The sequence below is a fragment of the Hydra viridissima genome, unplaced genomic scaffold (assembly GCF_058129835.1).
Source record: "Hydra viridissima isolate aposymbiotic clone 2 unplaced genomic scaffold, HvirCarnegie_v1 scaffold_1, whole genome shotgun sequence".
NCBI lineage: Eukaryota > Metazoa > Cnidaria > Hydrozoa > Anthoathecata > Hydridae > Hydra > Hydra viridissima.
Window position 1 is genome coordinate 35,302,564 of NW_028324300.1, and position 18,362 is coordinate 35,320,925.

At 29.1% G+C, this 18,362-nt stretch overlaps 1 protein-coding gene and 2 long non-coding RNA genes across 5 annotated transcripts; 2 read left to right on the forward strand and 1 right to left on the reverse strand.

The window, feature by feature from the left end:
• The first annotated feature begins 6,748 nt into the window (after positions 1 to 6,748).
• On the forward strand, positions 6,749 to 7,514 carry LOC149894714 (uncharacterized). The gene is made up of 2 exons (XR_016449338.1): positions 6,749 to 7,073; positions 7,285 to 7,514. It is a non-coding gene; the product is annotated as an uncharacterized LOC149894714 (long non-coding RNA).
• Positions 7,515 to 9,520: 2,006 nt separating this feature from the next.
• On the reverse strand, positions 9,521 to 10,871 carry LOC149894715 (uncharacterized). 3 transcript variants are annotated; one of them, XR_016445276.1, is made up of 3 exons: positions 10,702 to 10,871; positions 10,137 to 10,186; positions 9,521 to 9,945 (listed from the first exon to the last, which is right to left on the reverse strand). It is a non-coding gene; the product is annotated as an uncharacterized LOC149894715 (long non-coding RNA). The 3 variants fall into 3 exon arrangements; XR_016445279.1 differs by having other exon boundaries at positions 9,521 to 9,970; XR_016445280.1 differs by having other exon boundaries at positions 9,521 to 9,970; positions 10,137 to 10,573.
• Positions 10,872 to 16,801: 5,930 nt separating this feature from the next.
• LOC149894716 (uncharacterized) lies at positions 16,802 to 17,917 on the forward strand. The gene has a single exon (XM_090078975.1). The coding sequence runs from the start codon at positions 16,802 to 16,804 to the stop codon at positions 17,645 to 17,647; it is 846 nt and encodes a 281-aa protein (XP_089935101.1). The 3' UTR covers positions 17,648 to 17,917.
• Positions 17,918 to 18,362: the final 445 nt, after the last annotated feature.

The following is an 18,362-nucleotide window of genomic DNA, read 5'->3' on the forward strand; positions in this document are numbered from 1 at the left end:
TTTGTTTAGTTTTCATTTGGTATTAATGACGGTTGCTTTAAAAATATGGGTAAAAAACCTTCTTTAACGGTTGCAAAACGTTCTGAAATAATTACATTACATAAAGAATGTTATTCAGTTCATAAAATTTGCAAAAAATATAAAGTTGCCAGAAGTAATGTACAAGATAACATCAAACGATGGAAAGAAACTGGCATTTTTGAAGACAAATAAAGATCTGGTAGACCACGGAAGACAACAAAAGCAGAAGATAATATTATAATATTGATGAGTAAAAAAAATCGAAGACTTACGGCCCCGGAAATAACTTCAGGCTTTAATAGGAGTCATTCAAAATCTATTTCATTAACCACTACGAAACGATGTCTTAGACAAGCAGGACTTTCTGGTCATATAGCGGTCAGGAAACCGTTGCTACGGATGGCAAATGAAAAGAAAAGGTTACAATAGGCTATAGACCACCAAAATTGGACAGAAGAAGACTGGGGAAAAGTACTATGGACCGACAAGTCCAAATTTGAGCTGTTTGGGCAAAGACGTAGAATTTACATCAGAAGAACAACAAAAGAAAAAGTGATCCCAGAGTGTTTAGTGCCGACAATCAACCATGGTGGTGGGTCAGTTATGATCCGGAAGTGTCCGAAAACTTTTGGTCCGCAGTGTATATATAGAGTGGATGAAAATTTTATTCATCCTCTCCTCATCTAATATCAATCAATTCATGGTTTTCTAAGCAGGTTTTGCCAGTTATATTTTGATTAAAGTTTGTCTCTGGCCTCTATGTGTTAGTAGAATTCATAAAGTAGTTACAATATTGTCGCTATCTTTACAACAATTAACTATTATTTTATTTTTTAGTTTACATTGCTTGTCTTTAATACACCAAGTACGAGATTATCTTTTATACTTCAAATACGACCCAAGCACGAAGTATAAAGTACTGGTCTTCTGAAACTATCGATGAATATCTTGAATGACCTCAACCTACAGATTATTAATACATTGAGTATTTTTGAGTTTTAGTCAAGTTTATTCTTGTTGCCAACATTAAAATGTTGGCAACAAGAATAAACTTGACTAAAACTCAAAAAAGTCGAATGTGATAAAAATCCAGCCGGCACACAACGTTGTATTTACGTAGTATTTATGTTAAAATTACGTTTTACGTTACTTAACGTTAATCTAACGTTGTGTAAACGTAATCTTTTTAACGTTATATTCTAACGTTGAGCTAACGTTGATAACGTTAAAAAAACAAAGAAATATTTACGTAACATTCTAACGTTGAGCTAACGAAAAGACAACGTAAAAAAAGAAAGAAATTGCCGTATTTTTTGCGTTTTTTCTTCTTAAAGATGGCCACACCCACTGATCACAAAATATAACTGGATAGCGTATACCAAAAAAATTTTTGAAGCCAGTTTTGGCCTCCCAAGATGGCGACGGAATTAAGGAATGATGATATGAAAATTAAGAAACTGATAACAATCAAGTTTTATATCTTGAGCTCAAATATTGATAAATATATAATTTTCTAATAAAAATCTAGTTTTTTTGTTTAACATAAGATTTTTTTCATAAAAATAACGGAATATTACATATTCACATAAATTTCAAATAAAAATATTTTTTTACTTAAGAAAGCATATTCTTACAATAAGTTGCTCTATGTTAACTTTCTGTTTTTCGTTTTTTAGAATAAATATAAAATAAAATTTCTCAGCAAAACTAAGTACAAATTTTTATTTTAATTTACTTAAATTTAGTTTGTTTAATAAAAGTAAAGAAAAAGTATTTGTATGCTTGTGTAGAAATCTCAAGTTTCAAATAGTTAGCATTTGTTATATAATTTATGTGCCTTTTAGTTCTTAACTACCCAATGCTGTGTGCTAGAAGGTTAATAACACAACAGCATGGTAGGCAGCTGATTTTATTTTTCAGATAAAATGTTTTTTAGGCATTAGTTCATCAGATAGGCACTAAAAAATTATAAATGCTGCATGAACTATTAGCTGAGCACTGTGATTACACACAACTCAGAGGTTCCTACTAGAGTTATATATATATATATATATATATATATATATATATATATATATATATATATATATATATATATATATATATATATATATATATATATATATATATATATATATATATATCGTATCATAAAAATATTTTTAATTGCTTTTTGAATAGGATAAGTTTTGTTTATTGCTTCCTAAGCTTTTTTCCAGTTATTTTGGCAGTTTGTTTTTTACCCAGGTGATAAAGATATATTTTTGCATAGTTTTCTGAAATAAGTTTAATCAGTGCAAATAAATGGTTATCAGTTATAGCTAAGTCAAACATATGAGAAGTTTGTTCATTAAATATTTTTGAGTAATCAACTGATCTCAAAACAGCTCTAGAAATGGCATTTTGAATTCCTATTTCATTTGGAAGGTTGCCATTTATTGAGGAAAGCAACCTTTGGAAACATCTTTCAGTTTCTTCGCATATGGTAGCAACACTTTTAGTTGGTTTAATTAAACCTCTTCTGTCTTTGAATTTTAAAAAACTGGTTTGTTCATAATGATAAGAAAGTACTAATGCATTCCAACATTTAATGCAGATAGTTTATTGTAAGTTTACGTATCATAAATTTTTTGATAAGATACATAATGTTGATAATGTTTGATAACATACAAAATGTATGTTATCAAAACATTCCCTTAATGATTTGTTTTGAATAACAAGTTAAAAACAATTGACTCAATTATTGAGAGCTGAAATATTACAAAGAATAATATATAAGTAAAATAACATATATTAAAAAATAATATTTTGTACTTAATACTTTTATTAAATACTATATCCATTAATTACATATATGTATTAAATAATCCTAGAAGGAACCCCTGAGTTGTGTGTACTCACAGCACTCAGCTAATAGTTCATGCAGCATGAACATATCTGGTATCTTGCTGCAAAAATTGAAAATATAAAATTTGTCAAAATTGTAAATAGACACCACTGCCGCTTACCATACAGTCATGTTATCAACCTTCTAGCACACTGCACGGGCAACTAAGAACTAAAAGGTACATAGATTATGCATAAATATTATTTAATCGTAAATTGCACTTAAACGGTATATTAAATATTTTGTACCTTAGTATCAAAATAATTACTTTAGTTATCTGATTTTTTTAGAAATCATTTCATTTCTTTAAAGTCATTAAAACTTTATTTCATAGTCTAGTTTTTCTTTCAAAACTCTATTTATTTTCTTTAATATTTCTGTAAAAAGCCTTATAAAATGTACATCGATCACCGCTATGACTCCGATCGCCGCCATCTTCGGAGGCCAATTTTGGCTTCAATTTTTTTTGAAAAAGGCAATTGAATACGCTATCCAGTTATATTTTGAGATCAGTGGGCCACACCCTGTAAAAATGAAAATTAATACCAACTTCATGTCCCCAGGAAACCCCTTTAGGTGTAAATAGTATCTGGGTATAAAGTTCACCACAAGAAATTTCAAAATCAAATATGGCTGTCTGAGCGAGACATTCACATTCAAAATTTTTGGTCCATAAATCTCATTTTCGCCATATAGATATTGTCAAAACATAACAAATTTTTTTGTTTTTTTTTCTATACTGAGAAGCTCTTCATTGCTGCTTATAGAGTTGGAATGCATTGCCTCGGTTGTTTGTCCACTAAAGAGTCCCAAAGAACAGTTATTTCTAGGAATGAACTGAGGAATATGGTGAGAAAGAGCATGAACTTTTGGTGTTCCAGTTATTGAAAGTCTCTGGTACAAAGATTTGAATGCCTCAATCTTCTGACTGTAATTGGCTTCCAAATGGCTTCTAAAACAGACTGATACAACAGCATGAAGTGTTTGAAATGCACCAGTGAACTTTGCACTTCTTGAGCTTTGCCTATTGGTGCAAGAGACTCCAACAGATCAAAATTTTCCAAAATCTTCTTGCATTCATTTCCATTGAATTGACCCCCATGGTATAGTTGCATGGTAATATGCAGTATTAAAGGTCATTCTTTAGCACCTGGCCACAGGTGCTAAAGAATGACCTTTACACAGCAAGCCCTTGAACAGTAAGCAACAATGACCTTTACACAGCAAGCTGTTCAGAAGTGTGGTAGGTCTCGGCCAAATTTTGAGAGGCAACTTGCACAGCGTTTTTCCGTGATGGGTTTTGAACTTTGAACACTTTTATCCAGATCAGTTTTGCTGAGAAATTTTGTATCGTGAAGTTCTGACAAAGAATTTCTTTCTCTTGATGTCATTTTTCCAATTTTACAGAGCAAACAACTGCATACAGTGCTTGTCCTTGTAAAAGGTCTTACTATGTAGGATACTTGATCTTCACTAGTACCCTTGTCAAGTCGTTCAACTTTTTTTTCTCCAATCACAACAGACACCCGTAGGTACCATTTGATCGGTGAAGTCAATGTCTTTGTTTACACCTAAATGCACTCTTTTAATGGTAAATGCAGTAAGTTGTCTGTCGGCTTTCTGATGGCACAAAAAACACACTGTTTTTCTGCAGTCTTCATGAGTTTCGCTTTTGTTTGGTATTTTAATTTTGGAACTTTGAAATTAGAAAACCAATAACGCACAAAAGAAAATTATTCTATTAAGAAATTTAAAAGAGGGTGAATGCCCTTTCCTGGAAAATGGTGATATCTTTTCCAGGAAACAGAAGTTCTGAAGAAAAATTGTAATCTGCCAGACTAAAAAATATAAAACCAAAAATACGTGAGAGATAGACATTGTGATCCAATTCACAAAAAAGGAGATGGTTGTTAGATATCCTTTTGTTACGTTTATTTGTCTGTTTCATGTTTTGGCTTAAAATACATGAAATGGTTAAAACTTACACCCTAGTATATCCACTATGCAAAGAAGATTGTGGTGCCATTGTTGTAAATTGTTGCTGTTTCTATTAGCAGCAATAAAGAGCTTCTCAATATAGAAAATAAAAACAAAAAAATGGGTTAAGTTTTCACAATAACCATATAGCGAAAATGAGGTTTATGGAACAAAAACTTTGAATGTGAATATCTCGCTTGGACAACCATATTTGATTTTGAAACTTCTTGTGGTGAACCTTGTACCCATATACTGTTTACCCTTAAAGGGGTTTCCAGGGGACATGAAGTTGGTATTAATTCTCATTTTCACAGGGTGTGATGGCGTAAGAGAAGATAGGAAATGTATTTGTTTAAATATAAATATAAAGGTGACTTACCTTCGAACTAAACTTATAAGTTTAGTTCGAAGGTAATTATCCAAGTTTAAAGGTTTAAGTTGTCTTTTAAAAAACAATAGAGGAATTTCGAAAAAATATTTTTAAATAAAAAGTGTACAAGTACTAAAAACTTTGAAATGCTGATAAAAGATTTAACAAAAGGTGGTAAAATGTCGATTATAAAGGTTTGATTTGATTTTTTCTTGTTGTCAAAACCTGTTCTATAAATTATATAACAGATTTTTTATTATGTTGTAGAATGTTTTATTATGATATTGAATAATTTTTTATTCTTAAATTGTTATGTTACAACTATTTCTGAATCTACTAGTTTTCAGATAAATTATAAATACTTAGCTCGATATCATTAAATTTGTTCAAATTTTAACTTTTTGAATTTCCACAACAAAATTTTGTATCCAATTATTTGAAATGTTCAAACAATTAAGTAACATTTGTATTTGGGTATTCATTATCACGATTTTTGTTCTTTTAATCTCATTTTAAATTTTAAAGAGTTGTGCCTATTTTATAACCCTTTAGTTGAATCCAAATTTATAGCTAAGTTTAGATTTTTTATAATAAATGTGAGTAATATGTCTAGTATTTTACTTCAGATGCAAGAAAATTACAAACAAATATGAAATTGGTAGGAGCCTAATGCTCATCCAATTAAATCTGCTATGATGTTATTTTGAATCTGATAGTTACTCTGAGCAATATAGTCTAATATTTTAAAATCAAGTTAGCTGTGGAAAATCAATTTTAATAAACTGCTTGCATTGCTTATATTTTGAAAAACAACGTAAGTATATTATATACTATGCCTATAATCATCTTGTATTTTCACATTTTTAGTATTTATTTGTTTATTCATTTAGTTGTGTTTTAGTTAAGATAACTTAGTAATTGAACTGAAAAAAAAAAAAAAAAAAAAAAAATTATTTTCCAAACTAAATTTTAACCTTAACATTTCATTCTTGAAAAACCTGTAATACCGTATTTTTATTTTTAGATTTTATTTTAAGCTAGTCTTTATTTTATCCTAAATAACCATAGCTAATGAACACAAGCAAGTGTTTTTTATCACTATATAGTAATAATTATTAGTAACTGCGCTGAAAACAATTTTTAGAAAGGTAGTAAAAACACTTGCTTGTGTTTATTAGCTATGGTTATTTAGGATAAAATAAAAAGTAGCTTAAAATAAAATAAAATATTTGATTAGAATTTTAACTGATTATTTTAATTATGATAAAAACATTCAACTGTATGATTTTAATTATTATACAAATATTTAGCTGTATGATTTTATTATGATACAAAAATTTAACTGTATAATTTTAATTATTATAAAAACATTTAGCTGTATGATTTTAATTATGAAAAGATTTAACTGTATGAAATTAATGAGCTAGCAAGTAAAAAACTTACTTTGAATAAATGTAGTTTCCTTTTTATTATTATCAAAAATTTAGGTTTTCTTATTTTTTATTTTTTTATTATGTTCAGTTTTTATTATCATTTTGTTATTGTCAAAACTACTAAAATTTAGGTTTATTTCAGAATAATAAAAATGAATAAACAAGAGAAAAATCAATACTTGAGGGAATGGCGGCAAAGTAATAGAGCCTTAAACAATCTTCTTGTAAATGAAGAAATCGACAGCTCATTGCATGTCAAATCAAATATTAATGAAGTGGAGAGTAGCACTGATTTCCAAAACATTGAAATTGAGAACTATAACAATTGTGTGTGTCTGATCATAAAGATACTTCTGGAACTGAGAGTTCTGATCTAGACTCTGAGGTTCTTAAGAATGATGATAATGAAGATCTAAATCTGTCAATATTGTTCTATCTCTTCTTCCTTACATGTTTTTTATAATTAAATACATCTTAGTCTTGAATCTTGAAAGTTAGCGTTAAGAAAAAATCAAGCAACTAGTCAGTTACAAGAAAAATATATTTTTAACTGTGTTTTTAACATCCTATTAACAGTATCCCATATTGTATTTTAGAAGTCATCCTGCTAATGTTCGAGTCTCCGACGGAAGCACAAATAAAAGATCAAATAGGAAGCATCTTAAAGTTATCACCATTTGTAAATGGAAGCAAACAAAAATAATTGAGGAAGCAACTGATTGTTGAACAATTATTAATTTTTAGTTTTTTTTGTAAATTTATTATACATGCTATATAATATACAAAAGAATACATAATACATCTTTAGGTAAAGTATTTAAAAACATTTATTGTATTTTTAGTCAGAGTATCCCAGAAGCTGTTTTTCTAACGCCTTGTAAGGGATTAGAAACCTTTATTTTAACGTTGAATACTGATTGTAACTGTGTTAAACATTTAATGTTAGTATATTAACATTAAAGGTATATATAAACCGTTTATATACGGTTATATTCATATAATAAACATGACACGAAGCTATAGGCTTTGGCAGGGTTATATGAATATAACAGTATTTTAACATTAAATATTAAACACAATTACAATCAATATTTTATGTTAATATAAAACGCCAATATTTTTCCAACTTAAATTTACGTTAGTATAACGTTAATCTAACAGAACTTTACGTTAGTATAACGTTATTATCTAGCGAAAATCTAACTTAAGAATTTTACGTTACAAAACCTTTCCATTTTGCCGAACCGGCAACGTTGTACTAACTTAAAATCTAACGTAAATACAACGTTAATACAACGTTGTGGGCCGGCTGGGAATCCATTAAATGTTTATTTTGACTCAAAATTTATCGATTCTGTCTGTACCAAATATACACAAAAAAATCTTATACATTAATTTAACAAAGAAATAAAAAAAACAACAAGTTTTAGAAAATTAGAAAAAAAATCTAAAAACAATTTTTACAGCTGTTACTAATTGTGAAGGTGTATGTGTCTTGTCGATTGATATTCGCGTATGGCTTGTGCATGGTTCATGTAATGGTTCATGTCTGGTTCGCGTAATGATAGACTCGTTGACTTCTAAGATTTAATATCTACTTAAAACATTAAAAATACCGTCTTAATGCAAATATTAACAACATACTGTCTCCTGAACCAAAATAAAATTAATGATAAAATTAATGGATGGTGTTTCTCGCCTTTTACTTCAAAAATACTTCCATATGTCTAATTCAACTATATTCTTTACAAATAATAACACATTAAATTATAATATCATTATCAAATCTCGTTCAAAAATTCTCTCTTAACATTTTATAATTCGTGCCCAAAACGTCTACTTAGAACTTCTCTTTCGCTTAAACTCTTAATTCCTTTCTGTTAATGCCGTTTTCTTCTTTTGAGTTTTTCTTCTTTTGAGTTTTTCTAAATCCTTCATTTTCTATATGCTGTAGATGTTTCTAAAACTAAGTTTTTTTAGCACACACTAATATCGTGTTGCTAAACCCAAGGTGGCAATTTAAATCAAGATTTAATCGCTAACAATCTGTTTTATTTACCTTGTTCGTTCTCTATTTCTATTTCGACCCTTGAATCATGGTTTTCTAAAATAGGTTTAAGCTGTTATCTTCTTGTTGGCAAAAATCATAAAAATTAAAGCGCTATCGCGAAACTTTACTAAATGAGTTGCTATTATTTTATCGGTGGAAATAAAATTGAATTTCAGATTTTTATTCCAAAATTATTTTAAAATTTTAAACTGTTTTGCAATAGCGATTTTCTGAGTTTTATTTTTCATGCATTTATATGTCCACCTGGTGTTTCAGCTGTATCGCACTTTATATCGAACGATTTTAGGTCTTAGTCGAGTAAAAATTAAATTTGTGTTTACAATTTCGATAACTTTCTTATCTCACAATAGAAAATAACATTTTATATTCACAATAGAAAATAACATTTTATATTCACAATAGAAAATAACATTTTATATTCACAATAGAAAATAACATTTTATATTCACAATAGAAAGTAATAATTACTATTCCGAAGTCTCAACTGCTAAAGTGGCTTAAACTTTGTGGTTTAATTTTTTATATTTTTTTTGACGAAACTTTCCGTTATGATTTATCAAAAAAATCAGACTCATAAGTTTGCCGATTAACTTGTTAGGAAATTATTTGCTAATGACACCTTTATATATATATATATATATATATATATATATATATATATATATATATATATATATATATATATATATATATATATATATATATATATATATATATATATATATATATATATATATATATTGTAGAAAATGTTTATTTATTTAACATAGGTTATTGCAAATTCACTAATAAAACGCAATGAACTAAATATGATAAAGAAAATACAAAAAATCACATTAGAAATAAGTTAATCACATAATGAAAATAGAATTTCACAAATATAATCTGGCATAAAATGGTTAAAGTTAGCAATATATACAAATATAGGCGAACTTAACTATATTTTAACTCTTAAGATTTCTTTTCGCCTACTTTAATTTCCATATACACAAATAAAAAGTTAAATGATGTATACATTCACAAAGAAAAACCATTAATGTTATAAAGGAACAATATAGCAAAAATGGAATCCCGCTATTGGCGCAAAATTATTTTGAAGTTTTATTCGATAACCAAAATTGACATCAGAAAGAGCTGGATACAAATTCTTCTGAAAAGACTGGTTGCATTGCGGAATAATAAACCTCTGTCAATAAGAAAATCCAGCAATTCTTTAAAAATAAAACACATGCCACTTTTAAAACCAAAGTTGAATGTGAAAAATTGCCCAACACATATATTTAGTAGTATATGTCATGGAACGTAAGGAACACATAGAAAAAATGAAGTCAAAAACCAAAATGAAAAAAATAAAAAGTCATAAAAACTCGAACTTACAATGGAAATATACACTTTGCGATTAGCACCCAAGTCCTGCAATGCTTCATCTATGTATTAAAAAATTAACCTATCCGCATACAGTTTTTATTTGTATATTTCTGAAAAAAGATTTTTCTATCTATGGAACGAGACTGAAGGTGGTTTATCGTCTCACAACTATGCAACCAAATGAAACATATTTATTATAGACAATCCTCTTCCGAGCATTTACAGAGAGCACTCGATGTAAAACACAAAATAACGTGGTATCTGAAAGGCTTTAATGAATGCGGAAAGGTTGAAAAATATTGTAATATAGCAAAATTATTTGTAAATGGGGCGTATCCAGATGAAAGCTAACATTATGCATGCTAACGTAGAGAGGATGCTGAAAAGTAAAGTTATTAGTGTGCCTGCTGAATATGTAGGAGTTTGTCTTGCAGCAGGTGTACATCCTAAGGTCGATAGAGAATATAACTTAAAGCTAGATTTTTTTAAAATCATTCAGAAATATACAATATTATAAATCTGTAAGACTAGAAAAAGCAACGGGTGACACTAAGGTATCTTTGATTTTACTTACATTTGGTGTTTTCATTTGATACAACTTTAGCATTCTTTTTCTACCTGCTTGAGTAGGATAAGTGTAAAACCACATTTTATTGAGTAATTCATTCATATTTGTTTTGTTCAGGTCACAACGTTTGTTAAAAAACTGTTAAACAGGTATATGATTAATATGCGTTTTCAATCTTTTCAGTTAATAAAATATGCAAAATAAAAAACCATCAAACAGAGTTTTCGAATATAGACCTATGTGATATGAATACAGATATTGTAAATATTTTATTTTTTGTTAAGTACTTTTTGCTTTTCTTTAAAATTGCATAACATGGAGTTAGCTGACTGCTGATTAAGTCATTGATATGCATTTTAATCACTAAAATAGCTCTTTGGTGACTATATACAATCACTGATAACCTTTATTAGTGACTGAATACCACTTAGTGTAAATCCACTTTGTATTACCAAATTAGTTTGTATTACCAAATAAAATTTTAGATGACATATAAGGAAAACAAGGTTAAAGTAAACAGTTGTTCTTCAAGTTCAGTTGTTTATTTAAAAAAAAATTTTTTTTGTTTTCTTTTTAGTTTTTGTTTTATAGAATGTTTCTTGGACTTTGTATTCATGAAAAAATTAATAAATAAATTTTCAAAATAAAAAAAAAAAATTTATTTTTATGAAGAAAAAAAAAATTTAACTTTTCCCCTTATAATTTTGGGAAAACCAAAAAAATAATTTGACAAGTATTTAGTTACTAAAAAAATCATTCTAAATTGAGCTAAAATAAAAACAAAACTAGTTGTAGGAAATTATTAGAAATAAAATACACACAAAAAAAAATTTATTAATTAATTTAATTTGAATTGTTTCAAGGTCGCAAGCAGGTTCACGATACTTTTTCATGCAAAAAAATTCAACCAGTTTTTTATCTTGTTCATGAACTTTTTTGATATCAGAGATTGAAAGGCCATACTCCTTTACATTTTACTTATCAGTTAGGTTTGGTGCTCTCATCAATTTTTTGATTAAATAAAATTGGAGACACTTTATTTTACTAGGATAATTTTTAATTTTTGCTAAGATACAAATAAACTTTTTAATGTAATCTTTACTCCTTAAGATCGAGCGAGAAGGGTCAAGCATTAAATAAAAGAAAAAAAAAAATTGTTAAACAGTTTACTTTTTTTTTTTTTTGTTTACACTTGCACCAATATACTCTACCAATTGATATAAATTTAAAATTTTTCAGAATGAATTTTTTTTTATGTATTCATTTTTATCAATGTTTTAATGTTATTACTTATATTTTTATCATTACTTACTTTTTTATTAAAACTATTTCTTTATTTTCTATATCATCCCAGATTTACATTCAAACAAGTAGACTTATTGAAAATGAAATCGATTACATTTTCCATGCGTTGTTGTGTTAGAATTATTTTGAACCGCATTGGAATAATTTTGTTGATTACCTGTAAGAGTGCGGGGATTGACTTAACACAGCGATATATACTGATCAACCTCTGCTGCGTTGACTTCACTACGAGCATATTTATTACGATAAACGAGACGCTTTACTTATTAGATGTATGTTACTCACAATGTATGCTAGTTCTTGATGTGTGCAGAAACATTTTTAACATGGGATATTATTTCGCAACGTTTTGGTTGATACTTGACAGGTACTTGCATTTAAAACTGAACATTAATTACATCTTCTACTGTTCAAAAAAGAAAATATAAACTGCAACGATTATTTTGTGGATTTTTTCAGTGTTGAGTGGAAGTGTAACTAAATTTTATCTCATTGACTACGTCGATATGATTTATGCTGTTTTAGACTGAATAATATTTTTCTTTTGTGGCTACGTGTACGCCGATGCTTAAAATTGTTTAAAAAACAAAGGGCAAACGTACAATTTAAACAACGTAACAGAGGTATATGTAAGGGATTAGTAACTGATTTTAACATATGGCGGCATTTGCTGTGTTGCTAGTCATACCCGACACAATATATGCTATTGGATTTATTAGAAGCAACTTTACTTACACTGATTAAGTAATCTGGTATACGCAGGTAGTATACCCTACTTCCTTATGGACTGATGCGTCAATTTACATATTTTTGTGTCCTAATGTTAGTTATTCACTGAGTAATAAGCTAAATGCTTTGTTCAGCATTCGGAGAAACACTACAGAGCAAAGTGAATCGCACTACATAAAGTCATAAAATAATTTTAGGAGCACAATATACTTATTAAACGGTTTATGATTCATTCAGGTAGACCGAAATTCGTGTAAATCGAAGTTACTTGATAAGAATTCTATCAACTTCACTGCGTAAGTATAAAAATGGCTTAAGTATAAAAATGACTAAAGTATAGGGACACAAATGACTAAAATATAAGTATATAAATGACTAAAGTAATATAAGTTAAGTATAAAATGACTATAAGTTAAGTGTAAAATGACATAAGTTCAAAAAATGACTTTCAAAATATGTGTAGAAATAAAGTGAAGAAAAATCATATGTTCTAAACTCTGGATAGAGTGCTCAAAGATGTAACTTTAGGCTGGAGCATAAACAGCTTCTATAACCGTTGTACAATAATTGCTCGAACTTATTATAAAAACAAATCAGCTTTAATATTAATACTTGAAAGCAAATGTTTTACAGTTTTCCTGCAAGATTATCCGTTACATGTGTTCATTCACATCGACGTTTTTATTTTACAAGAGCAAAATATCCATATGTTTATTTGTGATTAGGCAGTATCTCTATTTTACAGGAAAAAAAAAATTCAATGAATTTATTTATCGCTGCTCAATCTTTTTTGTTTTTGCATAAAAGGGGATACCACCATTAGTGAATGACCGAAACCGAACTTTTTACCGAAATCGAGTGTACCGAAAATTTGTTTCCGTAAAATCGTAACCGTAGCCGAAACCGAAAGTTCAGCCGTACCAGAAATCCAAACCAAAACCGTAACAAGCCAAAACTTGAAAACCAAATCAAAACCAAAATAACATGATGTAACTTTCTTTGTACATAAGATTGTGTCCATTTACTCAATAGAAAAGCTAAAACAATGTTATATATAAATGTAATAAAAGTATAATAACAGTACACACACACACACACACACACACACACACACACACACACACACACACACACACACACACACACACACACACACACACACACACACACACACACACACACACACACACACACACACACACACACACACACACACACACACATATATACAGATATTGCGAGGTTAGAATTATTTTGTTCTATCTCCCATTTTGAAAGTTGGAGCTATTAATTTTGGTAAGTAAAAATTACTTTTAATATACGCTTTGAGGATGGATGCGGGAGCAATCTGTGAACTTTTTAGAACATTTTTAAAAATGAATTTTTAAAGTACTAAAAAAATATATTCTTGGAGTATTAAAAAAAGAAACGTTGAAGATAAATGCTTTTCCAATCATAAGATTCAATTAACTCTCCTTTTTTTTATCACGGCTTCAAAAACGGAAGGTTTAGCAGGTACTGATTATATTTCTGATTGAAATTGAATTCCAAGTACTTATAGTTGATGACTTAGTGACTTGACATTTAAGTGAGCCTTTTTGCAAGCCTTATTCTCAACTATGCTCCACACACTGTAGTCATAATTTAGGTCAGGACTCGATGGTGGCGAAAAGCATTTGGGGTGGAATTCAACCATATTGTCCAGAAGATATTGTTAAGCTTTTCTTGACCCATGACAAGATGCAATTATTTTAGCTGTTATATTTATGAGTTATTGCTGTTAACAACTGATATGGTCTTAAAATTCTGTCGTGGTGAGTTGTATAAATTATAGGTGGTGCAAATTTTGGCAAAGTGTGTTTAGTCTGTAGTTTATTCACTATATTACCAAATAAATTAATTTTATTAAACGAAAATTTCGGTCTTGTTTTATTCAAAATGACAGTTTCGTTAGATTGCCGTTGATTTGGTGAGGAAGCTTGTTACAAATGACATCTTTTTTAAGGTTTCAAATAAAAAATAAAAACGAGATTCCATTCAAAACAATTTAACATAGACAAATGCAAATAGGGATTCATTTATAAAATTCAATAAACTAAATACCATTAAAAAAAAATACAAAAATACCATTAGAAATAAGTTAATCAGATAATAAAAATAGAACTTCACAAAACAAAATAGTAAAATGTAGGAAAATTTAGCTATATTTATAAACATAGGCAAGTTTAACTATAAGTTACCTTTTAAGTTTTCTATTCACCTACTTTCATACACATGTACACAAGTAAAATGTTATAATATGTATATATTCACGAAGAAAAATGATTGAGGTTATAAATGAGTAATATATCAAAAATGGAATTCCGTTATTAAAGCAAAACTGAGTCGAAGCTTTATTCGATTAACTGAATGGACATCAAAAAGAGCCGTGAAAAGTTCCGTGAAAAATTCACAAAACAGACTGGTGTGCGCGTTGCAGAAAAATCATTTTCTATCAATAAAAAAAATTCAGCAACACTTTACTTTAGAAATGGAACACTTGTCACTGTTTGTGCAGAAAAATGATGAGTGTGAAAAATGCCAATCACAAACTCGGAAATACACCTTATACAGAACGTAAGGAACACATAGAAAGGAAAAAGTAAAAGCCGAAAGGCAAAAGAAAACGATTAAAAATCAAAAAAGCACAAAAGCGATAAGATGGACACACAAGCTCTGCTATTAGCCCCTAAATCTTTGAAACTAAGCTATGCAGATAAAGTTTCTATTTATTCAATATGTGAAACAGATAAATTTTGCTATTTATGAAACAAAACTGAAGGTGGGCAATTGTCTGATAACAATGAAAGCATAAGTCAAATTTTTTATAGAAAAACCTCTGCTGGGCATTCACAGAGAGCCTGAAAAGGATATTAAAAATATATTATGCAGCGATGGATGTAAAGCACAAAATAACGTGTTATTTGCAAAATGCTTAAATGAATGTGGAAACGTTGAACGATATTATAATTGAGCAAAAGTATTTGTAAGTCGGCCGCATCCTGATGAAAGCTAACTTTCTGGATGCTACCATAGAAAGTAAGCTGAAAAATGAAATTATTCGTGTACCAGCTGAATAGATAGGAATTTGTCTTTGAGCACGCGTACATCCTAAGCCCTAACTATCTTACTTTTCAGAAGATTTTTTTAAAATCCTTCGGAAATCTACAATTTTATAAATCTATTAGGTTATTAGGAAACGCGACAGGAGACGTTAAAGTATCTTTGATTTTATTGACATTTGATATTATTATATGATTCAATTTTAATAGTCTTTTTCTTCCGGTTTCACAAGAAGTGTGAAAACCATGTTTGACTGCATAATTTAATATGCTGTTTTTTTCTGGTCACAAACATTCTTTAAAAAAGCAATTAAACAGGTATATGATCAATATACAGTTTCAGAACTTTCAGTTAGTTGCGTATAAAAAATAAAAAATTCACCTAATTGAAATTAGGAATAAAGACATAAATATTTTCTCTTTTGTTAAGTTTCTTTACCTTCCTTTTAAATTGCATTACAGAGTTGGCCGATTGCAGATGAAGCCATTGAAACAGGTACACTCGTTAAAAATTTATTTTCTGCGGTATGCAATCAAACTCCCCGCAATGCAAAAAAAAACTTGTTAATAAAAAGGGCTAAATTTTTAACCAACCTGATAAACTTTAGAAGTGTATAAATACTTTCGTCATAGAGACGTCTTTTTCGTTGAAGAAACGTTGTGAATCTCCTACTGGTTCGCGCAGTTTTTTTCCTTTATTAAACTACCGAGAAAATAATGTGGCAAGAAGTCGATCTCTGTGTGTTTATAATGTAAACATCATATACACATTAACAGAGATTGTTTGATCTTCTTAAACAATCGTAAACATTTAGGTGCGTGTCTTTGCGTGTGTGTGTGTTTGTGTGTGTGTGTGTGTGTGTGTGTGTGTGTGTGTGTGTGTGTGTGTGTCTGTATTCGTCTGTGTGTGTGTAATAATTATCAACCATATGGTAAAATAACATATGTGTTCATCCATATAATATTACAGTATGACTGCTAATTATTCAATTGCATTCTTGACATGTTGTGCTATTGGAGTTACTTTAAATGGAATTGGATTGTTTTTGTTGATTACCTGGAAGAAAGCGGGGATCGACTTAACACAGCGATATATACTCATCAACCTCTGCTGGATTGAGTTAACCTTGAGCATGTTTCTTACCATTAGGGAGATGTGTTCTTCATTTGACGTTAGTTATCCACATTATAAGCTGATACTAAATGTGTGCATAGTGATTGTTAATACCGGATATTATTGCAAAAATTTTTGGTTGATACTTGACAGGTACTTGCATATAAAATTGAACATTAAGTACGTCGTCTACTGTTCAAAAAAGAAAATATTAATTGCAACAATTGTTTTGTGGATTTTCTTGGCGTTGAGTGGAAGTTTATTTGAAGTTTTTCTCGTCAACTACTACATTATTATTTATGCTGTTTTTGTTTCAATTATACTTATCTTTTCCGGCTTCGAGTACGCCTACGCTTTGATATTGTTTAGAAAACGAAAGGCAAATGTACGATCCAACCAAAATAATAGAGGTATATTTAAAGAAATAATAATTTCTTCAATTATTTTAGCGGCGTTTGCTGTATTGGTTGCCATACCTGATATAATATATGCGATTAAATCAATTAACAGCAAGTTTACTTACAGCAAAAACGTATTTTGGTATACGTGGATAGTTTTCCCCGTTTCCTTATGGACTGATGCATTAATTTACATATTTTTGTCTCCTAAAGTCAGATATGCACTGAGAAATAAATTAAAATGTTTATTTGGCAAGAGGAGAAACACCATTGAGAGAAGTGAATCGCACTACATAAAGTCTTAAATAATTTTAAGAGCTAAATCAAAACGTTGAGCAATTTTAAAGCAAAATTTTTATTTGTTGATTTATGATTTCGCAGTCTCTTTTTTGTTTTCTTGTTTTTACTTAAAAAAAAAAAAAGGAGATACCACCATATCATTAAGAAAGTAGTAGCATTCTAGATATAATGGTATCTACTTTTAAGTATAATCTTCTATTAAAATGTGTTAAACATTTAAAAAGGAAAATTTGTCACCAAAAACTTACAAAAGTTGATATAATATGTAGAAGGGAGTAAATGCAAGATGTAGAAGTGAGTAGAGAGCGATTTCCGTTTAATTTCTGATTGGAGCATGCGCTTTTTTGAATGTTTAGCATTTCAGAGAACCAGAGTAAAGGCCGAATTCCAGTAAGGACAGTTTTCTGTACGCAGAAAACTGTCCTTACTGGAGTTCGGCCTTTACTCTGGCTGTTGAAAAAAGCGACTACCTGTATTAAATAATTCTATAGTTACTATTACATTTAAATATTGAAATCCACTCTTTCCGTCATATATATTAACATTATATTGAAAAAAAAAATTATATATTTTTTTAATAATAAAAAAACAGAACCTTTGGGAGGAAAGACTTGTTTTGCTTTAGAAAAGGGGAACGAGGGTGAGGATCAATTCAAACAAATAAAAAGATAACCGTGGATTCCCCAAATCCACGGTTGCCTTTTTATTTATTTGAATGGG